Source organism: Cherax quadricarinatus, chromosome 68 (genome assembly GCF_038502225.1).
Source record: "Cherax quadricarinatus isolate ZL_2023a chromosome 68, ASM3850222v1, whole genome shotgun sequence".
NCBI lineage: Eukaryota > Metazoa > Arthropoda > Malacostraca > Decapoda > Parastacidae > Cherax > Cherax quadricarinatus.
In genome coordinates, this window is record NC_091359.1 from 15,239,583 (window position 1) to 15,254,478 (window position 14,896).

Below are 14,896 nucleotides of genomic sequence, written 5' to 3' on the forward strand. Positions count from 1 at the left end.
CGTTTTTTGACTCCACATATACCTCAACGCACCACTCACCTTTTTTCCCTCATCAATTCTATGATTAACCTCATCCTTCATAAATCCATCCGCCGACACGTCAACTCCCAAGTATCTGAAAACATTCACTTCTTCCATACTCCTCCTCCCCAATTTGATATCCAATTTTTCTTTATCTAAATCATTTGATACCCTCATCACCTTACTCTTTTCTATGTTCACTTTCAACTTTCTACCTTTACACACATTCTCAAACTCATCCACTAACCTTTGTAATTTTTCTTTAGAATCTCCCATAAGCACAGTATCATCAGCAAAAAGTAACTGTGTCAATTCCCATTTTGAATTTGATTCCCCATAATTTAATCCCACCCCTCTCCCGAACACCCTAGCATTTACTTCTTTTACAACCCCATCTATAAATATATTAAACAACCATGGTGACATTACACATCCCTGTCTAAGACCTACTTTTACCGGGAAGTATTCTCCCTCTCTTCTACACACCCTAACCTGAGCCTCACTATCCTCATAAAAGCTCTTTACAGCATTTAGTAACTTACCACCTATTCCATATACTTGCAACATCTGCCACATTGCTCCTCTATCCACTCTATCATACGCCTTTTCTAAATCCATAAATGCAATAAAAACTTCCCTACCTTTATCTAAATACTGTTCACATATATGCTTCAATGTAAACACTTGATCTACACATCCCCTACCCACTCTGAAGCCTCCTTGCTCGTCCGCAATTCTACATTCTGTCTTACCTCTAATTCTTTCAATTATAACCCTACCGTATACTTTTCCTGGTATACTCAGTAAACTTATTCCTCTATAATTTTTACAATCTCTTTTGTCCCCTTTCCCTTTATATAAAGGGACTATACATGCTCTCCGCCAATCCCTAGGTACCTTCCCCTCTTTCATACATTTATTAAACAAAAGTACCAACCACTCCAACACTATATCCCCCCCTGCTTTTAACATTTCTGTCATGATCCCATCAGTTCCAGCTGCTTTACCCCCTTTCATTCTACGTAATGCCTCACGTACCTCCACCACACTTACATTCTGCTCTTCTTCACTCCTAAAAGATGGTATACCTCCCTGGCCAATGCATGAAATTACCGCCTCCCTTTCTTCCTTAACATTTAAAAGTTCCTCAAAATATTCTCGCCATCTACCTAATACCTCCCTCTCCCCATCTACTAACTCCCCTACTCTGTTTTTAACTGACAAATCCATACTTTCCCTAGGCTTTCTTAACTTGTTTAACTCACTCCAAAATTTTTTCTTATTTTCATTAAAATTTCTTGACAGTGCCTCTCCCACTCTTTCATCTGCTCTCCTTTTGCACTCTCTCACCACTCTCTTCACCTTTCTTTTACTCTCCATATACTCTGCTCTTCTTATAACACTTCTGCTTTGTAAAAACCTCTCGTAAGCTACCTTTTTCTCTTTTATCACACCCTTTACTTCATCATTCCACCAATCACTCCTCTTTCCTCCTGCCCCCACCCTCCTATAACCACAAACTTCTGCCCCACATTCTAATACTGCATTTTTAAAACTATTCCAACCCTCTTCAACCCCCCCCACTACTCATCTTTGCACTAGCCCACCTTTCTGCCAATAGTCGCTTATATCTCGCCCGAACTTCCTCCTCCCTTAGTTTATACACTTTCACCTCCCTCTTACTTGTTGTTGCCACCTTCCTCTTTTCCCATCTACCTCTTACTCTAACTGTAGCTACAACTAAATAATGATCCGATATATCAGTTGCCCCTCTATAAACATGTACATCCTGGAGCCTACCCATCAACCTTTTATCCACCAATACATAATCTAACAAACTACTTTCATTACGTGCTACATCATACCTTGTATATTTATTTATCCTCTTTTTCATAAAATATGTATTACTTATTACCAAATTTCTTTCTACACATAGCTCAATTAAAGGCTCCCTATTTACATTTACCCCTGGCACCCCAAAATTACCTACTACTCCCTCCATAACATTTTTACCCACTTTAGCATTGAAATCCCCAACCACCATTACTCTCACACTCGATTCAAAACTCCCCACGCATTCACTCAACATTTCCCAGAATCTCTTTCTCTCCTCTACACTTCTCTCTTCTCCAGGTGCATACACGCTTACTATAACCCACTTTTCACATCCAATCTTTATTTTACTCCACATAATCCTTGAATTTATACATTTGTAGTCCCTCTTTTCCTGCCATAGCTTATCCTTCAACATTATTGCTACTCCTTCTTTAGCTCTAACTCTATTTGAAACCCCTGACCTAATCCCATTTATTCCTCTCCATTGAAACTCTCCCACCCCCTTCAGCTTTGTTTCACTTAAAGCCAGGACATCCAGTTTCTTCTCATTCATAACATCCACAATCATCTCTTTCTTATCATTTGCACAACATCCACGCACATTCAGACTTCCCACTTTGACAATTTTCTTCTTCTTATTCTTTTTAGTAATCTTTACAGGAAAAGGGGTTACTAGCCCATTGTTCCCGGCATTTTAGTTGACTTTTACAACACGCATGGCTTACGGAGGAAAGATTCTTATTCCACTTCCCCATGGATATAAAAGGAAAAGTAATAAGACCAAGAACTATTAAGATAAAATCCAAGAAAACTCAGATGAGTGTGTATAAATAAACATGTACATGTATGTGTAGTGTGACCTAATTGTAAGTAGAAGTAGCAAGACGTACCTGTAATCTTGCATATTTATGAGACAGACAAAAGACACCAGCAATCCTACCATCATGTAAAACAATTACAGGCTTTCGTTTTACACTCACTTGGCAGGACGGTAGTACCTCCCTGGGTGGTTTAGATAAAGAAAAATTGGATATCAAATTGGGGAGGAGGAGTATGGAAGAAGTGAATGTTTTCAGATACTTGGGAGTTGATGTGTCGGCAAATGGATTTATGAAGGATGAAGTTAAATCACAGAATTGATGAGGGAAAAAAGGTGAGTGGTGTGTTGAGGTATATGTGGAGTCAAAAAACGTTATCTATGGAGGCAAAGAAGGGAATGTATGAAAGTATAGTAGTACCAACACTCTTATATTTATATGGGTGTGAAGCTTGGGTCCTAAATGCAGCAGCAAGGAGGCGGTTGGAGGCAGTGGAGATGTCCTGTCTAAGGGCAATGTGTGGTGTATGTATTATGCAAAAAATTCAGAGTGTGGAAATTAGGAGGTGTGGAGTTAATAAGAGTATTAGTCAGAGGGGTGAAGAGGGGTTGTTGAGGTGGTTTGGTCATTTAGAGAGAATGGATCAAAGTAGAATGGCATGGAGAGCATTTAAATCTGTAGGGTAAGGAAGGCGGGGTAGGGGGTCGTCCTTGAAAAGGTTGGAAGGAAGGGGTAAGGGAGGTTTTGTGGGCAAGGGGCTTGGACTTCCAACAGGCGTGCATGAGCGTGTTCGATAGGAGTGAATGGAGACAAATGGTATTTGGGACCTGACGATCTGTTGGAGTGTGAGCAGGGTAATATTTAGTGAAGGGATTCAGGGAAACCGGTTATTTTTATATAGCCGGACTTGAGTCCTGGAAATGGGAAGTACAATGCCTACACTCTAAAGGAGGGGTTCAGGATATTAGCAGTTTGGAGGGATATGTTGTGTATCTTTATACGTATATGCTTCTAAACTGTTGTGTTCTGAGCACCTCTGCAAAAACAGTGATTATGTGTGAGTTAGGTGAAAATGTTGAATGATGATGATGAAACCTTCTTGCTCATCTGCAATCCTACATTAGAAGAAAACCCAGAGGGGTGTGTATATATATGCTTGTACATGTATATGTAGTGTGACCTAAGTGTAAGTAGCAAGACGCGCCTGAAATCTTGCATGTTAACGAGACAGAAAAAAGGACACCGGCCGGCAATCCTATCATCATGTAAAACAATTACAGGCTTTCGTTTTACACTCACTTGGCAGGACGGTAGTACCTCCCTGGGCGGTTGCTGTCTACCAACCTACTACCTAGGACTCAGTAAACTTATTCCTCTATAATTTTTACAATCTCTTTTGTCCCCCTTCTCTTTATATAAAAGGAAAAGAACTATACATGCTCGCTGCCAATCCCTAGGTACCTTCCCCTCTTTCATACATTTATTAAACAAAAATACCAATCACTCCAACACTATATCCCCCCCCCCCCCTGCTTTTAACATTTCTGTCATGATCCCATCAGTTCCAGCTGCTTTACCCTCTTTCATTCTACGTAATGACTCACGCACCTCCCCCACACTCACATCCTGTTCTTCTTCACTCCTAAAGATGGTGTATCTCCCTGTCCAGTGCATGAAATTACCGCTTCCCTTTCTTCGTCTACATTTAAAAGTTCCTCAAAATATTCTCGCCATCTACCTAATACCTCCCTCTCCCCATCTACTAACTCCCCTACTCTGTTTTTAACTGACAAATCCATTCGTTCTCTAGGCTTTTTTAACTTGTTTAACTCACTCCAAAATTTTTTCTTATTTTCATTAAAATTCCTTGACAGTGCCTCTCCCACTCTATCATCTGCTCTCCTTTTGCACTCTCTCACCTCTCTCTTCACCTTTCTTTTATGCTCCATATACTCTACTCTTCTTACAACACTTCTACTATGAAAAAACCTCTCTTGCAAACTTTTTCTCTTTTATCACACCCTTTACTTCATCATTCCACCTATCACTCCTCATTCCTCCTGCACCCACTCTCCTATAACCGCAAACTTCTGCCCCACATTCTAATACTGCATTTTTAAAACTATTCCAACCCTCTTCAACCCCCCCCACTACTCATACTTGCACGAGCCCACGTTTCTGCCAATAATTGTTTATATTTCACCCGAACTTCCTCCTCCCTTAGTTTATACACTTTCACCTCCTTCTTGCTTGTTGTTGCCATTTTCCTTTTTTCCCACCTACCTCTTACTCTAACTGTAGCTACAACTAAATAATGATCCGATATATAAGTTGACCTCTATAAAAACGTGTACATCCTGGAGCCTACCCATCAACCTTTTATCCACCAATGCATAATCTAACAAACTACTTTCATTACGTGCTACATCATACCTTGTATATTTATTTATCCTCTTCTTCATAAAATATGTATTACTTATTACCAAACCTCTTTCTACACATAGCTCAATTAAAGGCTTCCCATTTTCACTTACCCCTGGCACCCAAATTTACCTACTACTCCCTCTACAATATTTTTTCCCACTTTAGCATTAAAATCCCCAACCACAAGTACTCTCACACTTGGTTCAAAACTCCCCATGCAATTGCTCAACATTTCCCAAAATCTCTCTCTCTCCTCTACACTTCTCTCTTCTCCAGTGCATATACGCTAACTATAACCCACTTTTCACATCCAACCTTTATTTAACTCCACATAATCCTTGAATTAATACATTTGTAGTCCCTCTTTTCCTGCCATAACTTATCCTTCAACATTATTGCTACTCCTTTAGCTCTAACTCTATTTGAAACCCCTGACCTAATCCCATTTATTCCTCTCCACTGAAACTCTCCTACCCCCTTCAGCTCTGTTTCACTTAAAGCCAGGACATCCAGCTTCTTCTCATTCATAACATCCACAATCATCTATTTCTTATCATTTGCACAACATCCACGCACATTCAGACTTCCCACTTTGACAATTTTCTTCTTCTACTTTTTAGTAATTATTACAGGAAAAGGGGTTACTAGCCCATTGTTCCCGGCATTTTAGTTGACTTTTACAAGACGCATGGCTTATGGAGGAAAGATTCTTATTCCACTTCCCCATGGATATAAAAGGAAAAGTAATAAGACCAAGAACTATTAAGATAAAATCAAAGAAAACTCAGATTAGTGTGTATAAATAAACATGTACATGTATGTGTAGTGTGACCTAAGTGTAAGTAGAAGTAGCAAGACGTACCTGTAATCTTGCACATTTATGAGACGGACAAAAGACACCAGCAATCCTACCATCATGCAAAACAATTACAGGCTTTCGTTTCACACTCACTTGACAGGACGGTAGTACTCCCCTGGGTGGTTGCTGTCTACCAACCTACTATGTATATTTAACAAATTTATGCACTAGAATGAAAAAAAAGCTTGTTTATCATACTGCAATGGAAACAGATTATGTTTATGGTTTTTATCTCTCACTTTTCTTTAAAGAATGTCAAAAAATACTTAGGAAATGGGGGAAAACTTTGCAGTTATAATCTTTACAAATACATATACCTTTTATTCTCTGTTACAGTAAGAAACATACCCGTCTGTGTATATCAGCAAGCAAGAGGAAATTTGCCGAGGGGTCCATAGCTGCCTTAAATGTAAGGGGGTTTGGCAGAGGGTGTTGTGGGTCGGGGACAAACCGCAGAGTCTGATGACATTGCCAGGATTCACATGACCAAACACGAAGTTCTGAATTGTTACATGCACCAGTTACTGCATACTTCCAAAACTGTACACTGAAAATGGGATGAATAATATAAATGAGTAGTTCTTTTTGACCATTATGTCTCAGTAATCATGACTAATAACACAGCATTTGATCCAATACAAAAAGAAAAAAAAATGCAGCATTACAACAACCAAGAAAAGCACCCACATCCCTTATCACACTATTATAAATCTTCAGAAAATTTCCTGAAATTATGCTAACCCCCATAAATAAATGTAAATACTCCAAGCTACCAGTAGGTTACAATGTGTAGCCTTTTTGAATAATAAATATTTTAGAAATAAAGTATTTACCATATATTTTTCTATATAAATTAAACACAATTAGTTTCCAAAGTAATGGCAAGGGGCTACATACCTCTAAAGATGTATAATACGTACAACATAAGAGCAAATACATATGGAAAAATTTCTGAAGCACCTGTCACAATTAAAAGTAGGTTAAAGAATCCTATATCAATGCAGCACATCACATGATCCCATGGCAAATTAACAATCGTAAATAACAATCAATTTTTTTTTTTTTTTTAAAGTCGGCCGTCTCCCACCGAGGCAGGGTGACCCAAAAAGAAAGAAAATCCCAAAAAGAAAATACTTTCATCATCATTCAACACTTTAACCTCACTCACACATAATCACTGTTTTTGCAGAGGTGCTCAGAACACAACAGTTTAGAAGCATATACAGTGGTCCCTCAATAATCGTCCATAATCCGTTCCTGGAAGTGGGACTATTATCGAAATGGATGATTTTCGAATCAATTTTCCCCATAAGAAATAATGTAAATCCAATTAATTCATTCCAGACACCCAGAAGTATCAACAATTTTTTTTTTTTACCTAAAAGATAGATTTACATGCACAAAAGAATGAACATTCAACATGACAGTTACCTTTATTGAAGGCTGTTGTTGATGAATGGAAGACAGGGAGGAGGAGAGAGGGAAGAGAGGTTATTTGGAAGGGGAATCCCCCTCCATAAGGACTCTAGGGCACTAATAAAATGTATAAATGAACATTGGTAATAGGGGTAGTTGATGAGTGGAACTGTCTGCCCAGTAGGGTGATTGAAGCTAAAACATTGGGTAGTTTCAAATTTAGGCTGGATAAAAACACGAGTGAGAGGGGTTGGATTTGAGTCGGACTTGCACCTGAGCTTATTGCTCGGGTAGCATCTGTTCTGTTAGTGGGTTGGATTTGTGAAGGACTGGCCTAGTATGGGCCAACAGGCTTATTGCAGTGTTCCTCCTTTCCAATGTTCTATGGCTTGGGTAGTTTCAAATTTAGGTTGGATAAATACACGAGTGAAAGGGGTTGGATCTGAGTCGGACTTGCACCTGAGTTTATTGCATGGGTAGCATTTGTTCTGTTAGTGGGTTGGATTTGTGAAGGACCGGCCTAGTATGGGCCAGCAGGCCTGTTCCAGTGTTCCTACTTTCTTAAGTTCTTATTTAACATCACACTTACCAGTAGGGTGATCGAGGCTAGGACCTTGGGTAGCTTCAAGAAGAGATTGGACAAATATACGAGTTGGAGGAGCTGAGTTTGATTTGTGTCATTGGGTACGGGAGTAAATTCTTGGGTAGAGGTCATTTTGATAAGGACCTGCCTTGTATGGGCCAGTGGACCTGCAGTGTTCTTCCATTGTTATGTTCTTATAGGCTATTTGTGTGAGGGAGGGATGGCAAGTTTATTGTTGGAGAATATGACACTAATATCAACTCTATGGCTTATTTATCTATCACAATTCAACTAATATGACATAATAAACAATATTAATAACATAGAAACATGGAATATACTGTAGAATGAATAAAATAAGTCATTACGTATGTCACGAGAGGTGTTGTGTTGTGTTGTTGTTGGATATATAAGGGCCACTGAGTGTAAGCCGTCCATAATGGTGGTGAGGCGGCGGTGGTTTTTGTAGCCCTATATAACTCCAACAACATTGGAGGAGTTGGTAGAATCGCTGAATCACTAAAGAAGGAACCCTCTACCACTATCACTACAACCTTCTACCACTATTACAACTGTTACTACCATCACTACTACCTTCTACCACCAACGAAAGCTTCTAGTGCCAGCCCTTTGGTAAAGAATGTGAGAAACACATAATTTATGAAAAAGTTTGTAGAAAAATACAAAGATGGTGGTGGTGGTAGAGTGGAAGCAGTTGTGATAGTGGTTGATGAACATAAGAACATAAGAAAGGAGGATCACTGCAGCAGGCCTGTTGGCCCATGCTCGGCAGGTCCTTTACAATTCATCCCACTAACGAAACATTTTCCCAACCCAGTCCTCAATGCTACCCAAGAAATAAGCTCTGATAACTCTATCCACTCATTTGGGACTTGTAAATGAGTGGATAGAGTTATCAGAGCTTATTTCTTGGGTAGCATTGAGGACTGGGTTGGGAAAATGTTTCGTTAGTGGGATGAATTGTAAAGGACCTGCCGAGCATGGGCCAACAGGCCTGCTGCAGTGATCCTCCTTTCTTATGTTCATCAACAACTGCTTCCACTCTACCACCACCATCTTTGTATTTTTCTACAAACTTTTTCATAAATTATGCGTTTCTCACATTCTTTACCAAAGGGCTGGTACTAGAAGCTTTATTTGGAGCCATGGTAGCTTATTTAGCACTTGCAAGCACTAAAATCAATGGAATATTATGAAATATTTCGTAGGAGCATGTGAGGAGACCGTGTTTCACAGTCAATCACATGTGAAAAGGCAAGGCAGTTACATGCGGATCTCATTAAGAAAATGCCTGGAATTAGTACTGATGTTAGTGAATTTAAGGCCAGCAAAGGTTGGTTTGAGAGATTTAACAATCGTAGTGGCATACACAGTGTGATAAGGCATGGTGAGGCTGCCAGTTCTGACAAAAAAGCAGCTGAAAAATATGTGCAGGACTTTAAGGGGTACATAGAGACTGAAAAATTAAAACCCCAACAAGTGTTCAATTGTGACAAAACAGGCCTGTTTTGGAAGAAAATGCCAAACAGGACCTACATTACTCAGGAGGAAAAAAAGGACTTGCTACCTAAAGTCCTTATGGAAGGGGACTGCCCTTCCAAACAATAATACATGTCCATCATCTCCCCTCCTCCCATCTCATCACTTATCAATAAATCTTCAATAAAGATTAAGTGTCATTTATTCTTCATGTCTCATTGTTTTCTGTGTAGGAAAATGTATATTTCAAATGAAAAAAAAAATTTCTAATACTTTTGGGTGTCTGGAACAGATTAATTGGATTTCCATTATTTCTTATGAGGAAAATTAAATCGGATGACGATAAAACCGGTTAAGGACAAGCTCTCTGGAACGGGTTAAAATCGTTACCCGAGGGTCCACTGTACTGTACATGTATTTTATCGCTCTGAGGCGCTTTAATTATATGTCGCAGTATATTACATGTGGGTGGGGTAGGGTGGGGTGGGATGACCTAGCTGGCTACCATACCTTCCAGACCTGACTTCCTACAAATAAAACTCACCTCCCATCCTACATTAAGATTACAAATATTTTACAGTAAGTAATGGGTGTACTGTGTGTGTATTATACGTTTTATTGTTTTTAATGCTAACTTAATATATGTTCGTGTAAACTTGTTATGTGGCATCTATATGCATTTATAAGTGGAAAAAATGGAGTTCTGCTTTCCGGTGATGTCTGCTTTCCGGCAGTAGCCTGGAACCTAACCTGCCGTATAAGTGGAGCCCTACTGTAATTAAGAAGTGAATGATTTTTGTGCAAGTTTTTAACCATTTACTAATACAAACCCCCTTATAACCTGATTTCATGTAGCATAATTTTCCCACCACTCACACTGTCTTCCCCACACCCATGCTGCCTTCCCCACACCCACACTGTCTTCCCCACTTTTCTGGGCTATCCTAGGTTCTCTACACATGCTGCTACGTATGATAATCTATGTAACTGTATTTGTGTATACACCTGAATAAACTTACTTACTTATTCTTTGAGACATGGGAAAATATGAGTTTCCTCTTTCGCTGTGGTACAAGTGAACATAAATGAGATGGTCCACCACCAAAAGTGGTAGGTTGATGGTTGTCTGGGTTTTCAGCACTATTTCTGGTATCCTGGGCATTACTTTTGGTCACAAATTCCTCAAAACCATGAGATTCATCTTCACTAATACTTCAATCTGTGTTAGAACTATCACTTGGGAAGGGAAGAGTCCCAATTCACCAGGAGTGAGGTAATCCTTACCGCTAGGCATGAGTGAACAAGGCGTACTGAATTAGCACTCCCACAATTCACTGCAGCCTCCCAATTTTTTTTATACTGCGCACACTGACTACTCAGACCCATTCTCTCACATGTAGGTCTACCAGCTTTCTTCCGCTAGATCTGAAGCCGCTAGAATTTTGGCGTAGTATTATGGGACGGACACTGGCTTCCAAGCTGTAATATTACGGGACCAACAGTGAGAGGGTTAAGAAAGATAAATTTCAGAAATGTCCTGAGAAGTAGCAGAGATGCTGGGAGCAGTGTAGAGTAGTTCAAGGGAGATTATTTTCAGGAACTTCTTGATACCACCTCGTGTATCACCAATATTATAACTGTATTTACGTGAAGAAAAAATGTTTAAAACACTTTTCATCTTACTCTGGGCTATGATGCTTATGGTTGTCAAGGAAGAAGAGAGCAGAGAGGGGCTTGCCATCATGGGGGTTCCACTGGTGTAAGCAGCGGGGGGATTTCTCTTCATCGGCCATATACACCTGAAAAAACTTGCAAAATGAGATCAATGTCTAAAAAATATCCAATGGGTTGTTTTTGATACATGTACTGTAATTTAAAACTGACTATCACAAACACACTGCTACTACCTTTTCAACAACTTATTTTTTTATGTTTCAAAGTTAAAAATTTACTTTTTACCATAAAGTTTTTAAATAAACAGCATGGCTCTAATATAAATAATTAAGCGAGAGCATGGGGCATGCCTTGGGTCATTCAGTACTGTGTGCAACCAAATCATAGAAAGTAACTCAAAGGTAGGGCCTTTGGCTCACAACTGAAGGACCCAGATTTGATCCTGAGGCAGGTGGAGATACTGGACAGCTTTCTTTACACTTGCTCCTGTTTGACTAGCAATAAATAGGTACTACAACATTAGATAAGCTGAAATTTAACAGCTCTTACCCTGTACATTCTATGGTATAAAAAAAAAAAAAGACCCATATGGGTGTAGGGCATGGGCTTTAATGTTACAACAAGGAGGATGTTGGAGACAGTTGATTCCATAAGGGGTGAGGATGCTGCAATTCAGAGGGTCATTTGAATTTTAATATCTGCACACTTTTGGCAAGACAGATATTGAATGAATAATGGTGACTGTTTTGCTTTTGTTTGCTGGAAGAGATTGGGGGCTACTCCTACTCTAGTTTTCTATGGGTAACCATGACAAGTTACATATTATAGCTTATAGCATCTTCAAAATATACAATAAGCACTTTGATACTGAATGAAAAAATAAATCTTATAACTAAGTTGGAAGATTCTCAAGATATTAAGATGAGTATTGCTGATACTGTACTGTCTTAACAATTCAAATATATATAGCCAAGGAGGAGAAATGCAGCCACAATTAAAAAATCTATTGAAGTACTCAAAAGTTTATATTTCTTTACTCAATTAGTTTTTGTAGCACTAAAAATAGCTTCTAAACTGATAGGGGAAGTGGAAAAATCCCCCCCTCTGTAAGCCATGTGTGTTGTAAGAAGCAACTAAAATGCCAGGAGCAAGGGGCTAGTAACCCCTTCTCCTGTATAAACTACTAAATGTAAAAAGAAAAACTTCAGTTTTTCTTTTCAGGTCATCCTGCCTCAGTGGGAGACTGCAGGTGCATTAAGAAACAAAAAAAATACTACTAATGGCAATAATTCTAAAAGTTTTTTCCAACAGCAATTGTACCAGAATATACCCGGAGTTTATGACTGAGATACTGAATAAACAATACTTAGCCAAAAATTACAGAAAATTGTTGCAATATGATTACTGACTTGTATATCTTCATATTTTATTCAATCTCAAACTTGTTAATATGATTTAGTTTACTGAAATGTTAGGTTACTTGTCTTTTTTTTTAATTTTTAACGCATAATACATGAACTCGCAAGATGTGCTGCAGCACAAAACTAAATTTGGAACAAGTATAATACACAAATTCAAGCACTATGGTCTTCTCATTTATGAGCTGCACTGTCTTAGAATTTTCATACCTTCACTTTATAATAAAGCTTACAATACACTATAGTATCTTGGCAAGAAACAGATGACAAACAGAAAAAATGCTAGTCATATAGTACAATAATGTTTAAAATATTAGCATAAATGCTACCTGATAAGTCTTTACCATTGTTGATGAATTTTCATTAAAATGATGCCAAATGCTTTATATATGTAGAGAAGGGTCAGTGTCAATAGTCTGCAGTCTCTGAATTTACGTTTATACACACTAAAATATGAATAACCTCAATAATAACCCACATGGAGACAGAAACACAGAAGGTTGACTGATCTGTATATTTCAACCCCCTTCTGGGATCCTCTTCTGCTGAAGAGGATCCTAGGAGGAGGTCAAAATATAGAAATCAATCAACCTCCTGTGTTTCTATCTCTATGTGGGTTATTACTGAGCACACTAAAATGTATGTACCAAGAGTGGTGCCTTGGACCTCACTCCACATAATTTACAAAGTGTTGCCTCAAAAATATTTATTAAGTCACAACACGACACCATCCGTGAGATGGTGTTGTGCTGCACCTAAATTACTGTACGTCAAATTTGCAATTTTTGTAATAACATTAGCACAAAACGTAAGTGAAAATTAACTTGGATCAAAACAAAAGAAACAGGCTCTGGGTTATATATCATGAGTGTATAAATCCAAGACGGTTATGTCGAGTCAGCTGATGCTACACTACTGAATATACCTTGGTGCATGCAAATAATAAATGTACCTGTATTTGCTGATGACACTGTTTTTGGGAGATTCTGAAGAGAAGTTGCAGAGGTTGGTGAATTAGTTTGGAAGGGTATGTAAAAGAAGGAAGTTAAAAGTGAATGTAAGAAAGAATAAGGTGATGAGGATAACAAAAAATTTAGGTAATGAAAGACTGAATATTAGATTGGAAAGAGGGAGGGAGTATGGAGGAAGTGAATGCATTCAGATATTTGGGAGTGGACTTATCAGCAGATGGATCTATGAAAGGCGAGGTGAATCATAGAACTGATGAAGGGAAAAATGTGAGTGGAGCACTGAGAAGTCTGTGGAGACAAAGAATGTTATTCATGGAAGCAAAGAGGGGAATGTATGAGAGTATAGTGGTACCAATGCTCTTATGTGGGTGTGAAGCATGGGTGATGAATGTTGCAACAAGATGTCGTGTCTGAGGGCAATGTGTGGTGTGAATATAATGCAAAGAATCCATAACCTGGACATTAGGAGGAAGTGCAGGGTTTCTAAAAGTATTAACCAGAGGGCAGCAGAAGCATTTGGACATTTAGAGAGGATGATAAAAAAACAGAATGACCTGGAGAGCACATAAGACTGTAGTGGAAGGAAGACAGGGTAGGGGTTGTCCTAGGAAAGGTTGGAGGGAGGAGGTAAAGGAGGTTGTGTGTGCAAGGGTCTTGGACTTCCAGCAAGCATGCATGAGCATACTAGATAGGAATGAGTGGAGACAAATGGGTTTTATGATTTGATGTGCTGTTGGAGTGTCAGCAAAGTAACACTTATGAAGGGATTCAGGGAAACCAGTTAGCCGGACTTAAGTCCTGGAGATGGGAAGTACAGTGCCTGCACTCTAAAGAAGGGGTGTCAATATATTGTAGTTTTTTAACTGTAGTGTAGGCATGCTTCTAGCAAGACAGTGATGGAGTGAATGATGATGAAAGCATTTCTTCTTTTTTGGGTCACTCTGCCTTGGCGGGAAACGGCTGATATATTATTATTATTATTATTATTATCACACTGGCCGATTCCCACCAAGGCAGGGTGGCCCGAAAAAGAAAAACTTTCACCATCATTCACTCCATCACTGTCTTGCCAGAAGGGTGCTTTACACTACAGTTTTTAAACTGCAACATTAATTTTTGAATAGCTAAAAATATAAATAGTTTATATCTGTAACCTTTAAATAAATTTTATAGCTCAGTGAACATGTACCAATGTCAAGGCTCTCCGAAGCTGTGTGGCATCACCAAAGAGATTTCAAAGTAACTGCTTCGTGCAATTATGTTCAAATCAGTTTCAATGATGTTTCAATAGTAACCAATAATTTTTTTATGACAAATGTTTCAATTGTAACCAATCAATGAAAAAATAGATGAATCCGATAACTAAGTTAATAACT

The 14,896-nt window shown here is 38.7% G+C and overlaps 1 protein-coding gene across 1 annotated transcript in view; it reads right to left on the reverse strand.

Moving 5' to 3' along the window:
• Window positions 1-14,896, reverse strand: part of LOC128697683 (enhancer of mRNA-decapping protein 4) — a 154,604-nt gene that overhangs the window by 91,170 nt on the left and 48,538 nt on the right. The window contains exons 7-8 of the mRNA XM_070099709.1: window positions 11,141-11,256; window positions 6,307-6,505 (exon numbers count right to left, since the gene is read on the reverse strand). Coding sequence (XP_069955810.1) covers window positions 6,307-6,505; window positions 11,141-11,256 — 315 coding nt within the window. The remainder of the gene's footprint in view (window positions 1-6,306; window positions 6,506-11,140; window positions 11,257-14,896) is intronic.